General features: G+C 45.7%; 1 protein-coding gene across 1 annotated transcript; it reads left to right on the forward strand.

Annotated features, from left to right (window-relative positions):
• Window positions 1-12,453: 12,453 nt before the first annotated feature.
• Window positions 12,454-13,767, forward strand: LOC306930079 (E3 ubiquitin-protein ligase TRIM39-like; the record flags this gene model as incomplete). Its single annotated transcript, XM_079510822.1, has 2 exons — window positions 12,454-12,613; window positions 13,016-13,767. 2 exons carry the CDS (start codon window positions 12,454-12,456, stop codon window positions 13,765-13,767), a joined length of 912 nt encoding a protein of 303 aa, XP_079366948.1.
• Between the last annotated feature and the right edge of the window lie 13,557 nt (window positions 13,768-27,324).

The following is a 27,324-nucleotide window of genomic DNA, read 5'->3' on the forward strand; positions in this document are numbered from 1 at the left end:
TCCGCAGGTAGTGCAGGCGGTGGGAGGTTGTGGCTCCCTGGGTTATGCTCAAAACGAGCATAAAAGGTGTTCAGCTCACCAGGGAGGGAGGCAGAGGGACTCTCTGCACATCTGGCTCTTCCTCTGAAGTCTGTGATGGTCCGAAGCCCCTGTCATGTGGTTCTCACGTCCCCGCTCTCAAATTGGTCCTCCAACTTGGCTGAGTATTCCTTCTTCGCTCTCCTGATGGTTTTCTGGAGCACTGCTCGGGTGTCCCCCAGATCACCGGCATTACGTGCGAGGAGAGTGGCACGGACCTCGCTGTTGATCCAGGGTTTCTCGTTGGGGTAGGTCCTGATTGACTTCACTGGGACCACGTCGTCTATGCATTTACCAATGAAACACATGACCGTGTCTGAGAACTCATTGATGTTTTCAGCAGCGTTCTGAAACATCTCCCAGTCTACATGGTCAAAACAGTCCTGTAGCATAGAGTCTGATTGGTCAGACCATGTCCGAACCTCCCTCTCCTTGATGGGCTCACGCTTCAGCCTCTGCCTATAGGCAGGAAGCAGCTGGATGGCGCTGTGGTCTGATTTCCCAAAAGGAGGGCGGAGGAGGGGCTTATAGACGCCAGGGAAGGTGGTATAACAGTGGTCCAGAATTGTGTCACCCCTAGTGTAACAGGTGATATGTTGGTGGTATTTTGGGAGAACTTTCTTCAGATTTGCTCTGTTGAAATCTCCTGCAACTACCACAACAGACTCTGGATGGGCAGTTTCCCTTTCGCTGATGGCCTTGTGGAGCTCTTTGAGTGCTGTGTCTATATCCGCCTTTGGATGTATATAGACACCTATAAAAAACACTGTGCTGAACTCCCTTGGTAGCCAGAACGGTCTGAGTTGTATCATGACATATTCCACATCTGGACAGCAGAGGGAGCCAATGGTCTGCACATCAGAGCACCAGGTGTCACTGACGTACACACACACACCTCCTCCTCGTACCTTTCCTGTCAACACGGAAGTGAGCATAGCCAGGTAGCTCTATCGCCGAGTCTGGTGTGTCAGCGTCCAGCCAAGTCTCAGAGAGAAGAACAATAGCAGTGTTTCGTGTCTCTCCTTGGAACTTCATCCTCGCCCGAAGTTCCGTCATCTTGTTGTCCAGTGATTGGACGTTAGCGAACACGATCGATGGCAGAGGGAGCCTGCCTGCACGTTTCCTCGCCCGCACCAGGATCCCAGCACGTCTGCCACGGTGCCTCTGCCTTCCTCTCCAGCGTTTCTTCTGATGCTGCTCGGTTGGCACTGCTACCTCACCGCTAAGCCAGGGGGTTTTCCCGTCCGTAAAGCTGTGTGGTGGATCCGTTCTGTGAAACTGCGGTGAGTGTAGAGCAAGCGCCGATCTGATTTCTAAAAGTGTGTGCCTATCATAAGTGTATGTAAAGGAGGCTATGTGTGTGAGTTTAAAACAAACAATAAAAACACTAAAAAGGCTAAATTATAATATTCCGAATATATTTTTGTTATTTTTGATATTTTCATAACTTTACATAGAACATAAACTGAGGGTGCACATTTTGCAACTCATGGTGGTATGCAGCATACCACCATGAGTTGCAAAATGTGCACCCTCAGGCACCCCCGTGGCGCCGAGTGTGGGCCAATCACAATTCGCATCCTCACATTCGTCATCAATGTTTGTGTTACGTAATGTTTGTGTTTACACTATGACGTGACATTTGACATCATTTACACTACTAGTGAGGTGCCCGTTGGAGCCTCTACAGCAGTGGAGCCTCTACAGCGGTGGAGCCTCTACAGCGGTGCCCGTTGGGCACTGGCCTACTTGGAACGATGCAAGTTGGAAATGCATGCCCCACCCAGATATTATGTCTGTGTCCCTTTTATGCCCATATATGGAGTTCTTTGTCAGGCATGCCCAAATATGGAGTCTATGCAGACGTCAGAATGATGTCAGAACAGGCCAGCTCCATATATGGACCCTGGGCAGAGGCCCTGTCCAGAGCCTGGGCTATTTGGGGCGGTTCTGGACAACCGTGGCTCCGACCGACTCAACACCGGGCACTGCACCCCCTGTGGTGGGGAGGAACGCGCGCGTCGAATTTGAAGTCGGTGGGGTGAACGGTTCTCGAGTTACGTGGATTCCAGGCGTACAGACGTGCGTACAGAGACTTGGTGCATTCATAGTTAGATGACGTAACATTCTCTATTCATTGTCAATGGGAATGTAATGTTGGTGTAGGACAAAGATTGTGGACAAACACCTAAAGCTGGCCATCGGAGAACCCTCAATACAAGCCCCTCCCTTCTGTGTAGCCTAGAACTGGAGGTCTAGAACTTGGGGTCATGTGATTGTTACACATATGCAATGAAGAAGGATCCTCACTCCGGTGCAACACATTTATTTTAGTTTTCAGGATAGGGGAATCTGTGAAACAGATTTAGATCACACATCAGTTTACATTCAGTGTCTCATTCAGTCTGTACTGCACTGATCTGATCTGAATACTACAACTTCCTTGAACACAGTATTTTCAATAAACACTGCTGCAATAAACATAATACCGTAAGTGCCAAAACCTTCAGTTTAACATACAGTACATAACACAGCTTCAGCAGCAATCTTAGTAAATAGCACTTCTTATGTTGGTTGACTGAGAAATACAACAAGCACAACATTAGCTCCCAGAACACACTCTTAGAGAATAATGCAAATCTGCCATAAACAGACATTAATATTTTCAACATCTCCAAATAATCATAAAATACTCCAAAACTCTGTTACCAACTGCAAACATTATGTTGATGATTGACAGAAATATCACAGTCCAAACTTAATCAACATGGCTGCTGTGTTGCTGTGTTAGCCTGCTAAGTGCTAATGCTAAACACCAGGATAATCACAACTCATCATAAAACACTCTCATACTGAACTCATCTCTGCCCCATCTGCCCATTCCGATCCCCATTCATGCACACTCATGGAAATGTACTCTTTGGTCATTATAGCAGCTCTTACCTGTGAAACAGATTTAGATCACACATCAGTTTACATTCAGTGTCTCATTCAGTCTGTACTGCACTGATCTGATCTGAATACTACAACTTCCTGTTTAACGTGTGCAAGAAACCACATGTAACAAACTCACAAAGCCTCAAAGCGCCCTCTGCTGTCCTTTTACTGTTACTGTTACAAAACAGTGTTTAGGCATTCTTAAATGCCTAAACTGAATGTCTGTACATTTTTAAATGGGGGGTGGTAGTGTTTCAGTGTTTCAGAGTTGTACCAACTGTTTCAGAGTTGTAATGCTTTAGTCTTTTTGAACCAAATAATCCCTAGGGGCCACACTCTCCCCCGCAAAATTAAATGTCTCCTGACATTTCCCGGAATGTACAATCCAACTCAAACCCTCAACAGTCCATGGTCGCCATACAGGTGTCCATTCACTACTCTGAGTGTCTCTAATGTCACAATGTCTGGTGATTAAAGAAGGCTGACCCAATGTGTCATAACTCAGTACCACTGGCCTATGCCTCTGTCTCTGTGGGTGTTGTCTTACCGGTAGTGACTGATCTGCTTCTAACTCACCACCCACAGGACTGTCCAGGCCTGGTTCAGGTCTCTGCGACTGTAGTGGCACACCCTCTTCGCTTTGCAGTGGCACATCCTCTTCGCTTTGCGGTGGCACATCCTCCTCGCTTTGCAGTGGCACATCCTCTTCGCTTTGTAGTGGCACATCCTCTTCAAGGTGCAGATGCTGGGGACTCTGGTGTGACTGGAACGGCTCCGCCTGAGGATTCAGCAACTGTTGACTTTGCTGGTTTCTGCCGCTGGATCGGAGACGCCACTTGTAGGTCGCACTGTAGTCCTCGTCTGAGTCATCATCGAAGTCACCGCCGGGCTCTGGATGCTGTAGCTCTCTGTGTTGCGGTCTCTTCTTCTTCTTTGTGGCGCTCTGTGGGTCTCGCCGTGACTGAGAAGTCTGGCTTGGTGTCCGCTCTAGAGGTAGGTAGTCGCATGGCAGCAAGATGTTTCTGTGGACCACTCTGTCCCTCCCTTTGCCATTTTCTGGGATGACATGGTAAACTGGGCTGTTGTTGTCACCTTTTCTTTCTTTAACTTTGTATACCTGACTTTCCCAATACGACCGAAGTTTCCCAGGCCCGCCTCTTGGGGTCAGGTTGCGGATGAGGACTCGATCCCCTGGCTCAAGGTCTCTCCCCTGTACCTTTTTGTCGTAGTGAGCTTTTCCTCGAGCTGCCCCCTTGTCTGCTGTACTGGCAGCTATCTGGTATGCTTCTTGCATTCTCTTCTGCCATCGACTCACATAGTCCTCATAAGTGTCATGAGCCTCATCAACTTTGAGATTGAACAGAAGATCGATTGGAAGGCGAGGAGATCTTCCAAAGAGGAGATAGTAGGGTGTATAGCCTGTTGCCTCATTCTTTGTACAATTGTACGCATGAACAACTTTATTCAATGACTCTTTCCAATCTTCTTTCTCTTTTTCCTCTAGGGTCCGCAACATTGACAACAGGGTACGGTTGAATCGCTCAACCTGCCCGTTTCCCTGTGGGTGGTACGGTGTTGTGTGGGAGCCCTGGACACCTGAGAGGTCCTTCAGCCTGGCCATCAGGTTGTTCTCAAACTCTCGTCCGAGGTCATGGTGTAAACGATTGGCAAATCCAAACTTGAGTGCAAAGTCATTGAAGAGTTTCTCTGCCACCGTTTTAGCTGCCTTGTTTCTTGTAGCGTAGGCTTGTGCAAACTTCGTAAAATGGTCCATGACCACCAAGATGTACTCATAGCCATGCTTGCATTTGTCCAAATGAAGGAAGTCTATTGAGACTAGCTCAAATGGATAGGTGGTATGGATAGGTGTCAAAGGTGCACGGGTCTGCTTACTCGGTCTCTTCTTCTTAAGACAATCACACACACTGGTAACAAAATGTTCTACCTCTTTGTGCATTTGTGGCCAGTAGAACCTTTCTCGGATGAGGTCAAGCGTTCTCTCCACCCCTAGGTGGCCCATGTCCTGGTGCAGCTCTTTGAAAACCAGTGGGCAGTAGACTTTGGGAATCACCAGCTGTTCTCGATGAGAGGTTCTGCGGCGCAGGACACCATCTTCATCTACCTGGATCTTTAGCCATTGTTTCAGTAGTGTGACTACAGCCGGGTGTTCTGTTCTCATCTCAGTTCTACTTGGCCTCCTATTCTGTGACTTATACCAAAGGAATCTGGATATGGTTTCATCCTCTTCCTGAGCTTTGCGTATTTGTGCTGAAGTGAGAGGCTGGCCAGTCTCACAGTCTTTCACAAGGCTCAAGGCGTTGATGTGGACCACCCCAATGCCTTGGCACGGTGTTCTCTGTTCCACCATCACGCTTTCCATGGATGCACTTATTGCCTCTTGACTGGACTCAGCTGTACAGCTTCTCATGTAGCCCTCTATGTCCAACGGCATCCGAGACAACCCGTCAGCATCTGAGTTGTTTTTTCCAGGGCGATAGCGTATGATGAAGTTGTAGTCTGCTAACTCTGCCACCCATCTGTGCCCCGTAGCATTGAGCTTTGCCGTAGTGAGCACATATGTCAAGGGATTGTTGTCCGTGTAAACAACAAATGATGAAGCATGGAACAAGTAATCACGGAAGCGTTCACAGATGGCCCACTTCATCGCTAAAAACTCCAGCTTCCCAGAATGCAGATGGTACCTTTTCTCTGACGGACTCAGGGTGCGGGAGCCATACGCTATCACTCTCATCTTCCCTTGCTGACGCTGATACAGTACAGCACCCAAACCAACCTGGGATGCGTCGCAATGTAACACAAAGGGCTGGGTGAAGTCAGGATATCCAAGTACAGGGGGTTTTGTGAGGGTGTCAATCAGCTGGTTCAACACTTCCTGGTGAGAGCTGGTCCACTGTATGGGTGTGCGTGATGATAACTGACCTTTCTTTTTCTTTACTATTTTCTTGTGTCTTCCTGCTGGTGGGTCAGATGTGTGCTCTTCAAGGTTTGGGACAGTTAGTAGGCTGTACAGTGGAAGGGCCACGCGGGAGAAATTGGGGATATAAGGCCTATAATAAGATAGGAACCCTAGCACCTGGCGCAGATCACCGACGGTGGCAATTGTTCTTCCCTTCAGATTCATCACAGGCGCCATCTCTGCGGGGTCCATAGTGTAACCTTCTCCGGTCACCATCCTGCCAAGAAATCGCACACTGGACTTAAACAGCTCACACTTCTTCGGAGTTAACTTAACACCATGCTCCTTGTAGCGCTGGAGGACTAAACTGACATGTTCCAGGTGTTCTTCAAAGCTGCTGCTGTGTACTAGGTTGTCGTCTAGGTATGGCAGAGAGACGGTGTCTCTCAGGCCAGCCAGACAATGTTCCATGCTCCTCTGGAATTCAGCAGGGGCGGAGCTCAGGCCAAATGGTATGCGGACCCATTCATAGAGCCCCCAGGGCGTGATGAAGGCCGTCAGCGGACGACTCGCTTCATCCAGGGAGCCCTGGTGGTAAGCCTTTCCCTGGTCTAACACAGAAAACCATGAGCTTCCCCCGAGTGCATCCAGCATATCCTGGATTCTTGGTATGGGATGCCGGTCTGCCACTGACTTGCGGTTCAGGTCTCTGTAGTCGCAACAGAGGCGCAGGCTGCCATCTTTCTTCCGGACGCAGACCACCGGCGATGAGTATGGTGACCGTGATGGCGTAACCCACCCCTTGTTCAACAGATCCTGCAGATATTCTTTTACTTCCTTGTGGAGTGGCTTTGGGACCGACATGTATGTTTTTTGTACTGGACTGGTGTCATTGAGGGTGATGTGCATCTGAAGAGAAGGTATGTAGCCTACATCATCGCTGTCGAATGCAAAGGCCTGACACTCCTCTCTCAACATTGTCTTTGCTGCTCTTTGCTGACCTTCTGAAAGGTGGTTGAGGTCCACTGGGGGGTCCCATTTCACGGGTCTCTCCTCTTGACTGTTATCGGACTGTGGTGCAGGGTGTGACATGTTGTACTTGGACTCTGTCCTGTCTGTCTGGTCAGGTAACGGCTGCTGATCTTTAGTCTGAATGGCTGCTGAGTACACAGTTTTGACAGATTCTAGGTGTCCAACAACTTGGTGACGGTCCAGGCAAATTATGTGGTTTGTGGTGTTGGTCATGGGTATCGGTACATATGGTACTTTCCTTTCTGGTACCTGCACCAGCACTTCATTGAGGACCACGCCCTCTGTTGTGGGATTAAGTATGTCAGGTGAAAAATACATGTCTTGGCCTCTAGCTTGTGAACTCACATGTGCTCGGATGTAGACAGTAGTAACTTCATTGGCTGGCAAGAACACAACTTTTCCACCCGTGCGCACAACGCCAGTATCTGGATCTGGAACACTGTCTTGCATGAGCTTCACCACATTGTGAGCGGTTTTCACGGAAATGGCAAATGCTTTACTCACTTTGTGTGTCAGCTGCTTTCTTCCATCTTTAGTCTTCCCCTCATTTCTGTTGATGATGGCTTCGATGACATTATAACCTATAATGGGGTCACTGGCAACTGCAGGATCGCTTGACACAAGTATTGGCACTTGTAGATTGCTCGTCATGTGAGTGTTGCTGTCCAACCGGAAGCTGACCTCAATCCAGCCAATATAGGGGATGGGCGTGTCATTGGCAGCGAGGACTGTCAGGGTCTCCTCCTCCAAGAGCTCTGAAATCGGGCGGGTTACTGTGTGGGGTAGGTGTATCTGTCGCCAGGGCTCATTTACTATGCTGGACTGTGCCCCTGTGTCCCACAATACGTTAACTGGATGGTTATCCATAAAGCAGTTCACCATACATCTATTTCCTACAAGATCCACTAATCGTGACCGATGCTTGGGGGGTAGATACTGAACTGCATTTACAGCTGAATATCCCCCTGCTGCTGCTCTGGGTGCTGTCATAGTCACAGTTGTCGGGCTGGCTGGAAACTGCTTGCTTTGAGACATTTCATTCTGGGCTACTGGTAGTCCCGCCTCAGTAGTCCTTGGTCGTTTCCCGACGATGCTCTCTGTACTCTGCAGCCACGGGATAGGTGGCCCGCTTGCCCACATTTGAAGCAGTGTGAACAATTTTCACCCACCCCCTCTTCTCTGCACTTTTGGCAGCCTTTCTCTCGCTGCCTCGGTCCAGGAGGGCGGCGGCTTGTCTCCATTACTGTGAGAAACATCTGCTTCATTTCTGCGCGAAGTTCTTCCATGAGCTGCTGTGCATTAATGCTGTCAGTTTTAGTCTCTTTTCCTTTCACTGTTTTGACCGCCACTGCTATACTGGACTCCTTTGGTGTAGGGGGGTTTTGGGCTGGTGTGGAGTCGGTCTGGATTTCGGACTGTACTTCCTGCACTTTGGGATTCTTAAAAGCATTGACCCGTTTCCGTTTCTCCTGCCTCTCATTTTCAACCTTGGCTGCTTCATTTACTCTCTGAATTAGTTCTTCATCCGTGGTGCTCACATCTCTGAGGTGGGGAAGAATATGGAATTTCACAGAGTCATTCAATAGCCCAGTTTCAATTGAGCGGAGGAACTTGCGCTGAACGGTGATTCTGCTGTACTGCTCATCATTTTCCTCATTTTCTGTTTTCCACAACAGCTTCTCCTTCAGCTCAATTGCCCGGAATACAAAGTTCAGGGGGGTCTCTCTAGGATCCTGGGAGATGTTTATAAGCTGGTGGTAGAGCTCAGTGGAGCTGTCGACCTTGTAGTGACCATTCAGGATGGTGAGTAGTGATGTGAGGGTCAGCCCACGCTTTATCTCCAACATGTCTCTCAAGGGAAGCCCTGGACTGACAGCCCTGATCACGGCTTCCACAATCTCAGTCTCTGTGTGTCCTTTTTCTGTCCCCATCTCAATCTGGCGGACTAAGCTGAGATAGGATAATTTCTCCTTCTGCCCACTTTCTCCAATTTGCCCACATATTTTAAACTCCCTCCTCAATGTCACTTCAGGCAGTGTATATGTTGGCTCTGGTCGGCTCTTAAGTGGGGAGGCTGTGATCTTCTGGAAAGGTTTGTTTGGCAAGAAGTATTTCTCCTCTAATCCTTTCGTTGGAGCGGGCTCCTCTGTGCTTTGCCCTTTTTCTGGATTAAGGCATTCTTCATTTTTTTCCTCAATATGTTTTAGTACTAAAGTGAAATACTGACAAACCTCAGAATCCTCTTCATCTTTCTCAATCTGGTCCATCATGCTCTCTGCCCTCTTGATGAGTGCCCGTCTGGTCCTACTGTGGTGGTCTCCACTGTCCAGGCCATCACATTTCATGTACCTGCAGACATCCATGAGAAACTCCTCCTTCAGCTGCCATAGGGCTGCACTCACTTGATCACGCAGGAGCTGGCTGTTATCCATCTTACAGAAGGTTGATGAAGGCTCGGTTATTTATTGAGACCTCTGGTGTCTCCGTCTTGGGCTGGCTCGCCAAATATGTTACACATATGCAATGAAGAAGGATCCTCACTCCGGTGCAACACATTTATTTTAGTTTTCAGGATAGGGGAATCTGTGAAACAGATTTAGATCACACATCAGTTTACATTCAGTGTCTCATTCAGTCTGTACTGCACTGATCTGATCTGAATACTACAACTTCCTTGAACACAGTATTTTCAATAAACACTGCTGCAATAAACATAATACCGTAAGTGCCAAAACCTTCAGTTTAACATACAGTACATAACACAGCTTCAGCAGCAATCTTAGTAAATAGCACTTCTTATGTTGGTTGACTGAGAAATACAACAAGCACAACATTAGCTCCCAGAACACACTCTTAGAGAATAATGCAAATCTGCCATAAACAGACATTAATATTTTCAACATCTCCAAATAATCATAAAATACTCCAAAACTCTGTTACCAACTGCAAACATTATGTTGATGATTGACAGAAATATCACAGTCCAAACTTAATCAACATGGCTGCTGTGTTGCTGTGTTAGCCTGCTAAGTGCTAATGCTAAACACCAGGATAATCACAACTCATCATAAAACACTCTCATACTGAACTCATCTCTGCCCCATCTGCCCATTCCGATCCCCATTCATGCACACTCATGGAAATGTACTCTTTGGTCATTATAGCAGCTCTTACCTGTGAAACAGATTTAGATCACACATCAGTTTACATTCAGTGTCTCATTCAGTCTGTACTGCACTGATCTGATCTGAATACTACAACTTCCTGTTTAACGTGTGCAAGAAACCACATGTAACAAACTCACAAAGCCTCAAAGCGCCCTCTGCTGTCCTTTTACTGTTACTGTTACAAAACAGTGTTTAGGCATTCTTAAATGCCTAAACTGAATGTCTGTACATTTTTAAATGGGGGGTGGTAGTGTTTCAGTGTTTCAGAGTTGTACCAACTGTTTCAGAGTTGTAATGCTTTAGTCTTTTTGAACCAAATAATCCCTAGGGGCCACATGATCAGTGACATCACGTTGGTGTACTCTGCAGGCCAGAGCCATAGAGTAAGACAGAGTTACGACAACTCTGTTCACTTCATGTGGCTTCAGTCCAATGGAGGCTCTTCTACATAGACTTCTGTTGGTTTGTCCCAGAACAACCCGGACGTTTACTGAATGCGTTGGAGTCTATGGGCGAGAACATGAACCACGTGACCAGGCTGTTTTCTGACCCCTCAATGTCGTAACTCTGTCTATACTCTATGGCTCTGCTGCAGGCCAAAGACACCTTTGTGATGTCACTGATCACATGACCCCAACTTCTAGACCTCCAGTTCTAGGCTGAACAGAAGGCAGGGACTTTATTAAGGGACCAAGAAGTCACAAAGTGACTTTGGTCACTTATTGTTTTTGTGTTTATTTTTCTTCTCCTTCTCCTTCTTCTCCTTCCGCCAAAAATAGCTGTTCTGGCTGAACCGTGCAGTCGGTTTTCGCGAAACGTGGTAATCTGGCCATGCCAAACGGTGACTATGCGAAGCCCATGACGATTGGCCAAATGGTGGCGCTATAGCACTCAATTTAAAATGCAAACTTTGAACGTGCATATCTCATGAACCGTTTGACCGTTGGCAATGACACTTTGATACACATATGTGTCTCCTCATGCCGAACAACTTTTGTGTTCTGACTTTTGACCTCTGACCTTTAGAACACCCGCCATTTTGAATTATATGAAAAACAGTTCAAATGTATCTCCTCCCAGGATCTTTGATCAAAATGCACGAAAACTTCTACACGTGAACTTTGGACCTATACAGACAAATAATCGTAGCACATTTTTGTTAAGTGAAAAAAGTTTTTATGAGCCAATGAAAATTGCTGTTTTGTGAAACTTCTTCTTCTGCACCTAATACCTACATGAAGCGTCATTTGCTTATTACACTTTACAGTATGGTAGAGGGTCATGCCAAATAGCACTGAAAGCGGTCTTACTCCAATTGGCCAAAGGGGGGCGCTATAGCAATTTTTTGAAAATGAAACCTTTGAACAGGCTTAACTCATGCCTCGTTTGGCCAAAAGTCATGGCACTTGTTTCCACATGTTCGATTCCACATGTTCCTTTGACAAGTATGCTCCGCCCTCAGATTTTCCGCCATTTTGAGCAGTTTGAAAAATGCTTATACCTCACTTTCTGCCTGGATTTTTGAGCAATTTGCATGAAACGTCCTACACACAATCTATGGACCATTATCTGAAATCCCAGTTGAAGAGAAGCTTGTACGTGAGAGCATTTACAGCAAAACACACTGTAGTAATGGATAGTGACATGCCAAAAACAAGGACATACATACTTGTTACCAAAACACTGATTGATGTTACTGTTCCCAATGAAACATCTAACTGTGTCTGCATAGCTCAGTTTGTAGAGCTCTTGCCTTCAGACCACAAGGTTGTGTGTTCAAATCCGGGTACCGACAACTCAGCTCGTCAGTCTTATTTGTGCATATTGTTCTTATTGAGTATTGTCTTCTTTCTTGGTCCCGCCTTATCGCTGCTTGCAGCTATATTTTATTATTATTACTTCCACACGGCATCTCTAAGGTAGATTATTGACGTAGCTCAATGTTGTAAATGAGTGGTACTCCCCTTCAATGGGAACTTAAGATATTCAGAAAGTGGGCTTAAAATCCAGCTGATATTCCTTGCAACCTGTGTACATGCACCATATTTGGGCATACGGTGGAAACTCCTTATATGGACATGCGAGGTCATAGTGACATCAGAACGATGACATAATCATCTTACCAGATGGCAGATATAAGACGACGCAGAAGCAGTTTACAGATACTGGAGTCTACCGACCAATTAGTTTACAGTTACTGGAGTCCTCTCCTTGCATCTCATTGGCTGGAACCACAGACCTCTCCTTGCCTCTGATTGGCTATTCAGAGTCCCTCTGTGAGCGCCGTTGAAGTCACGTCTATCTTCTCAGCGACGAGCAGAAATGGCGTCTGCCAGCGGTCTTCTGTCTGAAGATCACTTCCTGTGTTCCATCTGTATGGAGGTGTTCACTGATCCGGTCAGCACTCCATGTGGACACAACTACTGCAAAGCCTGTATCACACGTTACTGGGACGCTAAGGATGTGTGCAAGTGTCCACTGTGTAACAGAACATGCTTCAAGAATCAAGAATTCTTTGTTAATAAAGTCGTCTCTGAGATGGTCAATCAGTTCAGGAACCTCAAGATGAAAGAAGAATACAAAGCAAAGACTGAGGCTGAAGTTCAGCAGATGATCCAGGAGAGACGACTGAAGATTCAGGAGGTCAAACGCTCAGCAGAGATCAGCAGGAAAGATGCAGATGCAGTCATAGCCGTCAGTGTGCAGGTCTTCACTGCTCTGATCAGCTGTATTGAGAGAAGCCAGGCTGAGCTCATTGGTGTGATTGAAGAGAAGCAGAAAACAACAGAGAAACAGGCTGAAGGCTTCATTGAAGATCTGAAAAAGGAAGTCACTCAGTTAGAGAAGAGAATCTCTGAGCTGAAACAGATCTCACACACTGAAGACCACCTCAACCTCCACCAGAATTTCAAATCCATCAACACAGAGTGGAGACCCACCAAGGACTGGGCAAAGGTCAATGTCCATCAGTCTTCACTTCTGGGGACAGTGAGGACAGCTGTGTCTCAGCTGGAGAAGACACTCAGTCAAGAGATGAAGAAGCAGCTGTGTGATGCTGAGCTGAAGAAGATCCAGCAATATGAGGTGGATGTAACTCTGGACCCTGATACAGCACATCCCAAACTCATCCTGTCTGAGAATGGAAAACAGGTGAGTCATAGAAACGTAAGGAAGAATCTCCCTGACAACACAGAGAGATTCTCTAGATATAACAATGTCTTAGGAAAACAAGGATTCTCCTCAGGAAGGTTTTACTATGAGGTTCATGTTGGAGGGAAGACTGGCTGGGATGTAGGAGTGGCCAGAGAGTCCATCGACAGGAAGGGAGTGATCACACAGAGTCCCAACAATGGTTACTGGACTATAGGGTTGAGGAATGGAAATGAGTACCGTGCTGCTGCTGCCCCTTCTGTCCTCCTCCCTGTAAGAGAGAAGCTCCAGAAAGTGGGAGTGTTTGTGGATTATGAGGAGGGTCTGGTCTCCTTTTATGATGTGGAGACCAGAGTTCACATCTACTCTTTCACTGGCTGCTCCTTCACTGAGAAACTCTTTCCATTCTTCAGTCCATGTAATAATGACCGTGGCAGAAACTCTGCTCCTCTGATCATCTCTCCTGTCACCAGTGGCGGATTTTAACAATCTGGTCCGTGCTGCTGGGAGGGGGGGGGAGGGGGGGGGGGGGTAGTGCAATAAACCGCCTGTCCTGTCCTGTCACCACGGAGAAGAACAGCATGGAGTTTGTTGGACAAATAAAAATAAAAACATAGACAAATAGCAGATCTACTGCAGAAGCTCTCAACGTGTTATAATGCACCTACTTTATGACAAAGTAAAAAAAGAGAAAAAAAAAAGAAAAGAAAATCACACCATAATGTGAAGTGAGCGGTGTTGACTTCCAGCTCTGGGTGTAACAAAAAAAAGAAAAAAAGAAAAGGCATGACCAAAACAATTAACATTTGCGTGACTGAAGTAAGGGCGGCGGTGGATCAGGGGTAGAGTGGCCGGATGGAAGGTTCCCGGTTCGATCCCTGTGGGCTCCCTCAGAGTTAGTGTCGAAGTGTCCTTGAGCCCGTTGGAGCCTCTACAGCGGTGCCCGTTGGGCACTGGCCTGCAAGTTGGAAATGCATGCCCCACCCGGATATTATTTATGTCTGTGTCCCTTTTATTCCCATATGTGGAGTTATTTGTCAGGCATTCCCAAATATGGAGTCTATGCAGACGTCAGAATGATGTCAGAACAGGCCAGCTCCATATATGGACCCTGGGCAGGTGCCCTGTCCAGAGCCCGGGATATTTGGGGTGGTTCTGGACTACCGTGGATTACATTCTGGTGGGCCACCAATATGAGACAAAATTACAATATATTTATTTCATCACAACAATGTTATATCCGGTCCATCTGTTCTCCCAAAATAGCCGATTTACAGCTTATAGCAGTGGTTCCCAAAGTGGGTTATGGGGACCCCCAGGGGTCCTTGAGAGAGTTCGAGGGGGTCCCCAGCTAAATGATAGTTTGGAACCGGTCCATTTGGTTCCATTTGTACACTCTCAGAGTTAAATTAACATTGATTTTACAATATAAATTGGGGGGTCCCAGAGACAGAAATTCCATCAAATGAGGGTCCGTAGACTAATGCTAGTCACACTGGCGGTCCTTGAAATGTAACGGGTTGAGAATCACTGCTAGAGCCATAAAACTCTATGGGGTCCCTGGCATCTTCAAATGGGGGTCTGCTGGCTAATTAGTGTTAATTTGGGGGTCCTTGACATGAACAAGTTTGGGAACCACTGGCCTATAGTGAGCTTGCAGATCAGCTATTTTCTGAGAACAGGTTTAATGTGAATATCACCTATACAGTGTGTGTGTGTGTGTGTGTGTGTGTGTGTGTGTGTGTGTGTGTGTGTGTGTGTGTGTGTGTGTGTGTGTGTGTGTGTGTGTGTAAATGCGTGAAGGATGTAATGTAAACATGCTGTAAATGCAATTGTGAAATGGTGTCTTATAAACCCATGAGGGTTGGGCACATTGTGTGCAGGACACGGAAATAAATAAACAATCAATCAATCTGTGGTCCAATTAGAAACACAACCAGGAGATCCATGTTATTTGTGCGCGGCTTGTTTTTGCCACTTGTTTTTGCCACTGCACAAAGTGAGGGGATGCAGTACCATTGTCAATAAAATAAAAAAATAAGACACAGCTTCTACATCAATAGAGCGTCGCAGTCCCGCCCCCTATAGAGCGACGCTCTATAGACAAAGCTGTTTAGGATAACTGACCTGTATTGATTGGTTGACTTCTGTGTGCACACTGGGTTCAAAATGGCTCTGAAAGACACAGCAAAGCAGACAGTAAACAATCAGTGACTTTCCTGATGTTCAGTCAGTGTGATTACTCTGTAGTGTAAAGCAGCTGGTTCTGTACTCACAATGTCCATGTTGGAATGATGAACCTCATCAGAGTGGAGTCTAGACACACACACACACACACACACACACACACACACACACACACACACACACACCGTATGTATCAATATAATATCACATATCAATATCTACAAGGGACGTTCAATATTTAGGGGGGAAGGGGCAAGGGATGAGGGGTGGTGTTAATGAGGGTTTGAGTAAGGACTGTATTGGGTTTGGACTCTGCTCTGCTTCGCCTCAGGGGTACCAATAACAGTACAGGGGTCAAGGTTAGGTCCTCTTTGGTGGGGTACCAATAACAGTACAGGGGTCAAGGTCAGGTCCTTTTTGGTGGGGTACCAATAACAGTACAGGGGTCAAGGTCAGGTCATCTTTGGTGGGGTATCAATAACAGTACAGGGGTCAAGGTCAGGTCCTCTTTGGTGGGGTACCAATAACAGTACAGGGGTCAAGGTTAGGTCCTCTGGTGGGGTACCAATAACAGTACAGGGGTCAAGGTCAGGTCCTCTTTGGTGGGGTACCAATAACAGTACAGGGGTCAAGGTCAGGTCCTCTTTGGTTGGGTACCAATAACAGTACAGGGGTCAAGGTCAGGTCCTCTTTGGTGGGGTACCAATAACAGTACAGGGGTCAAGGTCAGGTCCTCTTTGGTGGGGTACCAATAACAGTACAGGGGTCAAGGTCAGGTCCTCTTTGGTGGGGTACCAATAACAGTGCAGGGGTCAAGGTCAGGTCCTCTTTGGTGGGTTTAATCACAGAAGCAGGTGAAGTTTCATTGTTGTGTAAGTTGTTGTTGGTTTCTAAACGGAACATAAACATCACAACTAATTAGCAAACCATACTGCAGCTTATAACAATAAACATACTATAAACCTTAAATCTATATGTAGATTTATCAGTACACTCTGACATCTGCTGACATCCTGCTAGCATTAAATAGCTGAATAATGTATCTACAGCAGACCACTGGCATAGTTGAAATAACCAAATACCAGGCAATAACATAAACAAACACATGACACATATATAGGTTGGAGCATGACACACAATCAGGCCATATAATATTACTTTCTGCAGTCTTGGATAATTGTACTCACTTTAGTCATAAACTCAAACTTCAGAACAACAATGAACCTGTACTCAGTGTACTGAATGAAAACAAACTCTATAGCTGGCTAAGCTAGGCTCTAAACATCCTTCTTCTTCTTCTTATTGGGTTTATTGGCGGTTGGCAAACATAACTGTGCATAACCGCCACCTACTGTATTCTTGGAGTTGCTATGCTCTTAATCTTACTACTATTATAAATTAAAAAGTCCACCCAAAGTGATCCCCTTCCATATCTTCTGTCCATTCCTATATCCCAGGCCCTGGGGCCTGAGACGTTGGTGCTAATTCATCCCTCAATGTTTCATTCAAATCTACTCCAGTAATATCATCCCTGTGGTGGGGAGGAACGCGTGCGTCGAATTTGAAGTCGGTGGGGCGAACAGTTCTGGAGTTACGTGGATTCCAGGCGTACAGACGTGCGTACAGAGACTTGGTGCATTCATAGTTAGATGATGTAACATTCTCCATTCATTGTCAATGGGAATGTAATGTTGGTGTAGGACAAAGTTTGTGGACAAACACCTAAAGCTGGACATCGGAGGGCCCTCAATACAAGCCCCTCCCTTCTGTGTAGCCTAGAACTGGAGGTCTAGAACTTGGGTTCATGTGATCAGTGACATCACGTTGGTGTACTCTGCAGGCCAGAGCCATAGAGTAAGACATGTTACGACAACTCTGTTCACTTCATGGGACTTCAGTCCAATGGAGGCTCTTCTACATAGACTTCTGTTGGTTTGTCCCAGAACAACCCGGACGTTTACTGAATGCATTGGAGTCTATGGGCTTGCGCGAGAACATGAACCACGTGACCAGGCTGTTTTCTGACCCCTCAATGTCGTAACTCTGTCTATACTCTATGGCTCTGCTGCAGGCCAAAGAGTACACCTTTGTGACGTCACATGACCCCAACTTCTAGACCTCCAGTTCTAGGCTAAACAGAAGGCAGGGACTTTATTTATTATTATTATTTCCACACAACATCTCTAAGGTAGATTGACGATGTAGCTCAATGTTGTAAATTAGTGGTATTCCCTTCAATGGGAACTTAAGATATTCAGAAAGTGGGCTTCAAATCCAGCTGATATTCCTTGCCACTTGTGTAAATACACCATATTTGGGCATAGCTACGGTGGAAACTCCTTATATGGACATGCCAGGGCATAGTGACATCAGAGGGATGACATAATCATCTTACCAGACGGCAGTCACACGTAGGCCAGCTAACCTATATAAGTGCTGACCCACACAGTAGGACTGCATTCCTTCCAAGTCATTCATTCAAGGAATTCAGGACAGGATTATTTTACAGGGAGAAACCAATAAACTACTGTGTGAAATGCTTCATTGGACGGTGCACCTAAAAGGGCTTCCAGAGACACCGTATGATGCTGCTGTAGCAGTGGACCACAAAGTGTACTGCTTTAGAGGAGACTTTATCGAGTCAGAGCGTCGGACTGAAGTGCATGCCTTCAACACAGTGTCTTTATGCTGGACCGAAATGCCCCCCAGAGACACCTCTCTGGGGGGCATAACACCCCCTTGAGGTTCTCCCCATGCACAGCAGCCGTACAGCTGTGCTGATCGACCCTTTCATCTACATCTGGGGGGGACTCACTGACACATGGAACTACAGCAAGGTGCTTTATGCATTTGATGTCGACGACCACAGAATGCTCACACCCAAGGTTTCTGGGACTGTTCCAGAGGGGAGACATGGCCACTCAGCCGGAGTCTTTGGGAAGGCCATGTATGTTCATGGAGGATGGACTGGGAATGGAGACACTAATGACATCTACAAGTTGGACACCACCACAATGGTCTGGACTTTAATTAACACCAGAGGAACTCCTCCACCTGTTTCAGCATATCACTCTACCACCATCATCGGGACAAAGATGTTTGTCAGAGTGACACAGAGACCAACCACTGGATGAACACTCCTTCTGCACAGCCTCTTCCAGAAGCACGCTACGGTCATTCAGCCTTTTCCTACAATGGAGAGCTGTACATATTTGGTGGCAGGAACTATAACCCGGACTTAAATGATATGTGGAAATTCAGTCCAGCGACGTTCACCTGGAAGAAGGTTGAGTCCAAAGGGAATGTTCCATATTTAAGAACTTACAACATGCCATGGAGTCACATGGTATGCTGTTGCATGGTGGGAGATCGTATCATCCTTTTTGGAGGAGAAGGATCATCATACAACACAGTCAATGATGACCTGTATGTCTTAGACTTGAGTCCTAGTCTGAAGACCTTATGCAAGCTGGCAGTTATTCAGTATGGTCTGGATCAGTCAGAACTCCCACACAACATCAGGTGGGAACTGGCAGCCATGACAACCAACAGCCAATAAACAAGAGGACACAGAAAAAGTTAAAAAAGAGGCTACTAAAAAAGATAGAAAAGGGCAGCAATCAACAAGTTGTGTCCACAGATTGTGAGACACATGGACGAAGAGAGCCCTGTGGTGTCTACAGACACATTTTGAAGACACTTTTTTTTGGGTCAAATTCAAATTCCTCTTTGAGGGGCCGCCCTAGTGTAGCGGTTAGAGCATATGCCTTTCATGCGGAAGGTTGTGGGTTCGAACCCCGCCTGGGGTCGACGTCAGCAAGGGCATGCGGTCGCAACGGGTTCCGAGGCACCCGTTACAGTACATAGCGATAATTCACTTCCTGACTCACGGTTTCCGAGTGAAGCGGCTTTCAAACTAAGAGTCTGGCCGAATTAAAAGACTGGGCGGTGGTCCTGGAGGACACTCCAGGACCCAGATGGGGGTGTCGGCGGTCAATGAGTTAACACGAGCCCTCCACAACCTGGATGGATCCTTGACTGCAGTGTTGATTACCTCGACTAAAACCGAGACGAGAAATGTCCGTCGACTAACCTTTTTCACTGACGAAAACGGAATAAAAACTAAACAAAAACTAGGCCACGATGACTAAAACTATGACTAAATATATTGACAATTTCGGCAACAAATAAATACTAAAATGTAAGCGAGGGACTGGTGGACAAGAGATCATTTTATGCTTGGTTGCGCTCGGGTGTTGCACTCTGAAAATAGCCGATCTACAAACACACAACGTGTCGGAGCGTGACGCGTTGTGTGTTTGTAGATCGGCTATGAGTAATATTGCCCAACACTGTTCTTGATGGTGTTACGCGTGCCCAAATCCCGCGTGCATGGGGCCTTTTGATTGGGTGTAGCGCCAGCCAGGGCCCTCGGAGGGCTTGATTGGGCGCTAGACTAACTGGATGATGATACCACTTCCTGGCTGATGTCCAATCAGCCTGTGTAGCCTTACACGAACGGACAAACCAACTGGCCGCCTGGTTCTAGCCCAAATATGGACTTCCAGGCTGACGTCGTCGTCAACATGACATCATTGACATGACATCAGAGATCCACAATGAAGCCATGCCCCCCTTATTGTTCTGGTATTGTAGATTCATTGTCTTGGGCAACGAGTTCAAATCCTCCAGATTATATTTCATTGTTTCAAATGATAACTTTTTTTCCTCCATAGGAATCCATTGTATGAGGATGTTCCATCGGTCCCCATGTCACATGATCATAACGTGTGACGTGTCACACTAAAGTCCATAGACTCAGCTGGCAAAAAAATACATCATAACTACCCAAACAAGCATTAAAAAAGTGTATGGCAGGGTTTGCAGGACATCACTGACTATAAAACCAAGCACCATGTTCCAGACAGGGACCCCTCCCTTCCTGGGAGGCTTAATGATTTTTATTGTCGGTTCGATAGTGAAAACCATCAGACCCCCTCTTTTCCAAGAGAGCAGGGTGACTCTCCACCCAACATACGTGAACATGATGTCAGACTGTTGCTCCGTCAGCAAAACCCCAGAAAAGTGGCAGGGCCTGATGGTGTGTCGTCTGCCACATTAAAGCACTGTGCTGACCAACTCGCACCTGTCCTCACTTCCATTTTCAACTGGTCACTTGAACTCTGTACTGTGCCTGCTTGTTTTAAATCTGCAGTTATCATTCCTGTCCCAAAGAAAAATAATATCACCTGTCTTAATGACTATAGGCCTGTTGCCCTAACATCTGTCATTATGAAAGTCTTTGAGCAACTGGTATGTAAGCACCTGTCCAGCATAGCACTAGATCCCCACCAATTTGCCTACAGAGCAAATAGGAGTGTAGATGATGCAGTGTCCCTCTGTCTTCACACTATTACCCAACATCTAGAATCCAGATCCACCTATGCTTGTGTACTCTTTGTTGACTTCAGCTCCGCATTTAATACAATAGTGCCTGGGAAGCTGATTTCAACCCTACAGGAGCTAGGCGTCAGCACACCTCTATGTAAATGGATCTTTAACTTTCTATGTGACAGGAAACAGGTGGTCAAAATAGGTGATCTCGTCTCGCTGTCTAGGCTCCTAAACACTGGGGCCCCCCAGGGTTGTGTCCTTTCTCCACTATTGTACTCATTATATACTCATTTCTGTCAATATCACTTTAGTACAGTTATGATGTATAAGTTTGCTGATGACACATCTTTAGTAGGTCTTATTACCAACGAGGATGAATCCGACTACCGCAGAGCAGTAGAGGAGCTGGTGAGATGGTGTGAGAGTTACAACTTGATTCTAAACATCTCTAAAACCAAAGAGATGTTCATAGACTTTAGGAAGAAGATCTCGAGTCCCCTCCCCCCCTCTTCATCAATGGGGAAGAGGTAGAAAGAGTCTCAGCCAAGCAGCCATGACTCACTTCTATAGGGCCACTATTGAAAGTGTTCTTACCTTCTCCATGCTTGTCTGGTTTGGTCACACAACCTCTCAAGACAAATCAAAGCTGGAAAGAACCATTGGATGTAGCCTCCCTACACTTTCCTCACTCTATTCCACCAGAATAATTAGGAAGGCAAAAAAAATCATTGCAGACAACTCTCATCCTGCACATTACCTCTTCAATCTCCTCCCATCAGGCAGGAGATATAGAAGCATCAAGAGCTCAACATCTCGCTTCAGAGATAGCACTTACCTCGTATCCATTAGACATCTGAACTTGACTCATTAGGCACAGTTGGGCTGATAGATAGATGTATGTATGTAACAATATGCATATAGCACTTTTAAAAACTGAATGTAATTCCCTATGCTGCTGGTTTTTGTATTGTATTGTCCTTCTTGTTTTTGTATCTATGGTTGTCTGTATATGTTGAGTATGAACCAAGACAAATTCCTATCAACTTGTTGACATGGCAAATAAATTATTGAATCTTGAATTGAATCTTGATTAAAAGTCCATAGACTTGGCCGCCACGTGACATAATTTCAGAAATCCAGGAGATAAAAAAAATCACACCGGTGTGAAGTGAGGGGCGCCTTTCATCACGTTGATCACATATGATGTTGACATCACAGAAGGACGTTGTGTTATTTATGGATGTGCGAGATGTATTCTCAGAAATTGGGGTAGAAAATATATTGGATTATGTGGTATAAGTGTATTTCCAAAGAAGAGAGAATTACTGCTCGTTTGTGAGGTAAGGAGAGCCTGGGAGGTAATAAATGCCAGGCCACTATCTTTAATTCCTGTTCAATTGTTTAATGTGTTCTAATAACCTAGTATATATTGAGTTGGTAAAAAGCCTAAATAATAAATATTAATCTAGGCACTGTAGCAGTTGGGGACACATGACAGGAACTGAAATGGGATCTGACTGCACTGGTGGACTGCCCTCTCAGAGAGTAGCAGGAAATGATCTGGGTTCTGATTGGCTGTAAGTGTTAGCATGGAGGTGTGACTTCAGTCAGAGCCTGCTGTAACTATGCTGTGTGGCCCAGAATTAATCAAATTCAATCACCATGTCATCGTCGTAACATCACACAAGAGCAGGCAGGGGCCAGCGGTAATTATGAATGCTATATATAATTGTGCATTATTAATAACTTGTATTGTTTAATCAGAAGGGTAATTGAACGTATATTCTTTGTCCTTTTCTCCCTCTTTTCATCCTCTTAATGAAGATTTAAAACCACTTTGTGGTACCATTGGTACTACCACTGAACTAAGTCTGAAAACCATCAAGGAAGCTAAGTTGTACCAAGATCTGGTCAGCTTAGAGTGTTAAATAATAGCTAAACTCTACCGAGCAAAGTAGGAAACAGCAAATAGCAAAGTGCAAAGTCACATGCAGTGTTGTAATACTTACATATTTTAACGGGGAAGTGTGAACAGAACGTGTGGATGTATGTATGTGTTTGATTAATAATTAATTAATAAAAACCTTATAAAAAGCACGTTTGAGTTCATGAAAGATAAGCTATTATTGGAACGTTTAGTTCACAACTGTGCGTATTAGTCTCTAACAATCTGCTTGTGTCTTGGGATGGTCGGAGCCAGGCCGTCTCGCCAAATAACCGAACAGACGTCGTGTTTTCTGTACCGATCAAATTAGAAGAAAACACATCTGGTCTCTGTCTCGACTCACCTCCCGTCGGTCTCTGTCTGGACTCAGACTTGGTCTTGACTCGGCCTCACCACCCCCCCGACCCCGCTCGGTGGACTCGACTACAACACTAATAGGATAGCTGTAGAAGTTGTCAGAGTAGTAGCAGGTCAGTCTATGACGTCAGTCATCTATGACACACCAACTTGGCCTACATGTGACATCATGTCTACGTCACACATAGATCGTATTATGCTCTTTGGAGGACATAGATCATGCCACACAGTCGATGATGACCTGTATGTCTTAGACTCGAGTCCTAGTCTGAAGATCTTATGCAAGCTGGCAGTTATTCAGTACGGTCTGGAGCAGTCTGAACTCCCACACAACATCAGGTGGGAACTGGCAGCCATGACAACCAACAGCCAATAGGAAAATACAGGCCACTAAAAAAATGTGATGAAGCTAAAAGGGAAAAAAGACAGCATTCAACAAATTCCTGCCATTGAAGAAGTGTGTGTGTGTGTGTGTGTGTGTGTGTGTGTGTGTGTGTGTGTGTGTGTGTGTGTGTGTGTGTGTGTGTGTGTGTGTGTGTGTGTGTGTGTGTGTGTGTGTGTGCGTGCGTGTGTGTCCTCTACGGCCAGCTACACCTCGGTCAACGCAGTGCCGGTGGGCAGAAGAAGCGTTTCAAAGACCAAATGAAGACCACACTGAAGAGAGGCCAGATCAACCCCTCTAACCAAATGGATTTGGTTTCATTTTACGCTCTCAAGAATTACATTTTTGGTTAACATCTGCATGACTTAATTTACAATAAGTCTAGTCTACGCTACACATACACAATAATTATAGAATGTAGTACAATTTAGTACAACAATGTAGTACAACATTTTCATCGTTTGCCTGTTATCTCTCCTAATGGCCCAACATCATACGGATAGTGGACAAAATCTTATCCAATGACAACTAAATATTCTTTAATTTTAGGTCTGAGATATCAAATGGTGGTCCGTGGCTCAAATGGGTCTGAGAGGCTAAATGTCATCAAATGGTGGTCCGTGGCTCAAATGGGTCTGAGAGGCTAAATGTCATCAAATGGTGGTCCGTGGCTCAAATGGGTCTGAGAGGCTAAATGTCATCAAATGGTGGTCCGTGGCTCAAATGGGTCTGAGAGGCTAAATGTCATCAAATGGTGGTCCGTGGCTCAAATGTCAAATACAATATGATGATGATGGGCCTTGATATGAAAAGGGTTGAAAATCAGTGCTGAAGCCCAAAGCAAGGCACAAACGATACTAAGGTCACATTCTCACCTAATACTTCGGTAGACTCGATGCGAATGGGAGGAGAATTGGGACTTCTTGCATATTTAATTTACTGCGGTTTGCCTTCACACTGTCATCCGCAGCATTTGGAAACGCAGCAGGGGGGACCTTTATCAATGTGTTCCATTCATAAACTAGCCTACACAGTGAAATCTATGGTGATACAATTATACTATAACGTGCATGTGTCGTGCCGTCTGGGACTGGACCCCCCCCTCTCTCTCTCTCTCTCTCTCTCCGCACGCAGCCACGCACTGTTAACAGACAGCAGCGCAAAATGTTTACAAGTTTATCGAGATGTAAGTCCCTACTCCCCACACAGTGACAGCACTCCATGTTTACCGTACGCACAGACAGACAGACACAATATTCTCTAGGCTATAATACACTGCAGTGTTTTTATGTGTTTCCTTAAGCAATTGATTAATGTACTCGTCCTCATTTCGATCAGGGCTTCAGTCTGCTCATTCGACCACGTCTATCCAAAACGGGACATCTTTGCGCTGCGTAAAATATGCCTTCTCCGTCTCCAACTGTGTTCAGCTCCTCACCCGCCACATTGTTTGCTTCATTTCCTTTATTTACTGCGGATTGCATTCACACCTGCACAGAATCGTAATCTAGTGCGATTGGAAGCGAAGCGAAACCCCCGTTTTTGCTCGGAGTAGAATGCGGTTCTTTGATACGCATTAGATTTCGAATGAGCTTTCACACCTGCCAAACGAAGTGCACTTTCTGACAATGCGCAGCAGGATTCGTTTTAATCGCAGCAAAGCTTTCTGGTGTGAATGTCACCTAAGTCTCAAATACAGTTGCAATGCACGTGAATGATATGAGCCTTTTCCTAGATTCAACTTTAGCTTGGAAATCTCTAAAATTCAACACTATTGAATGTCTGTTCAACTAGGTAAGATGCACAATTGCACATGCATACACAATTCAGCATCTCAAAACCTATTTTCAATGTATCCCCAAAGTCGAGTCCACCACACAACGGAACTAGTTTCTTCCAACATGTTGCTTGTTGTGGACTAGGCCCAGCACTTAACAGCATGTATTCATCATCATCTCTAATGTAAAAAACAAACAAAGTAAATGCACCAAATATCATCTTACCTCCAAATTCCAAGTTCCAACGTAGGCAAATTGTATTTCTTATTTCTTGTCTCTTGTTCTGGATACTCCACGCGCTGCCAGGCAAAAACCTCTCTGTAGTTAACTTTGTGTTAGTATGAACCGCTTGTGACCGCTTCCCAATTGGCTAATCAGTCAATTGGCAATATTGGCTCTCACTCTCTCTCGCTGTGTGTGTGTGTGTGTGTGTGTGTGTGTGTGTGTGTGTGTGTGTGTGTGTGTGTGTGTGTGTGTGTGTGTGTGTGTGCGTGCATGCGTGTGTGTGAACCTAATAAAATGCATTTGAAACAAAAAAAAAATCTTACACTCAATGGTCCTCATTCACAACGGCATTTACGCTCATAACGTTACGTAACGTGAGCGGAGCGTGAGCGGACAGGCATTTACGTGGATTCCCACATTACGTGGGAATTCATGAACTTGAACGTGAACTTGACGGTGACGTCGGATGGTCGGAATCTCCGCTAAAAGCTGCGCCAGCTCAGAGGGTAGTGTATGGCTTGCGTAGATTTATTCTGAAGGCTTTAGTCTTCATGCTGAATCAATTAAAAGTCCCCAAACCTCAGATACATGCATTCTAGAGGCATATTGGTCAAGTTAACCTATGATCCTATACAGAAACTGCCCCGCAAGCTCGACACCTTTTTATTTATTTATTAGGATATTTCTAGCATGCTCACTCTCAGAAGCCTCTCTCAAAATAAAAAAATAAATCAAAAATGTGCCGCTAATCAGGACCAGCTTGTTCTAAGTGATCAATGGCACTATATAAGGACCCCGGGGAGCAGCATAAAACCTGTGTGAACAATCAACAATATGGCTGATTTATTGCTGCTCGATTATTTGGCCAACCGAGCTATGCGGAGAGAACGCATCTTCAGGGACCGGGCTAATTTTTTTGAGGAGGATGACGAGTGGCTACGGTGCTGTTTTCGGTTGCCAAGGCACTGTTTGGTCGAGCTGTGCGATGCACTGGAGCACGAAAAATGGTTTCAATTGAATTATTTTTGCCCAGATTTAGACCTATGCCATGCAGCAGTTATTTGTTTACAATGCATTATATAAAATAAATGAAGCCTGTTGCCGTTATTAATTATTATGATTATTATTATAGGTCACATCCCATCCCTGCACATGTGCAGGTTTTCTGCACGCTAGGATTCCTGGCCACTGGATCCTTTCAACGACTAGTAGCCGATAGATCCGGGATCTCTCAGCCATCCCTCAGCCGCACGCTCCCCAAGGTGCTGGATGGCATCATCCGCCACATGGTTCCAAAATACATCTCATTCCCCTACAATGCCGAACAACAGCGACCAATAAAACAGGACTTCCATTTCACTGCAGGATTTCCCAACGTCATCGGGGCAATAGACTGTACCCATGTGCGCATCAGGGCACCTGTGGAACCATACCCATTTTTAAATAGAAAAGGCTACCATTCTATCAACGTGCAGTTGATTTGTGCCGCACAAATGATTATTTTAAATGCAGTTGCCCGTTGGGGGGGCGGCAGCCATGACTCCTTCATCCTGCAAAACAGCAGTGTGGGCATGCGTCTCGCACAGGGGGCTGCTGGAGACGCATGGCTCATTGGTGAGTGTTTTTTCAATTGTATATATTTAGTGCCATTCCCCCTCACTTGGCTCATGGACATTAAATTGACAGAATTGTATGGCTAACCATATCTATCTCTATACCAGGTGATAAAGGATATGCCGTGGCAACATGGCTCATGACGCCACTTTTCACGCCCG

This window comes from Electrona antarctica, assembly GCF_951216825.1.
Source record: "Electrona antarctica genome assembly, chromosome: 9".
Classification (NCBI taxonomy): Eukaryota; Metazoa; Chordata; class Actinopteri; order Myctophiformes; family Myctophidae; genus Electrona; species Electrona antarctica.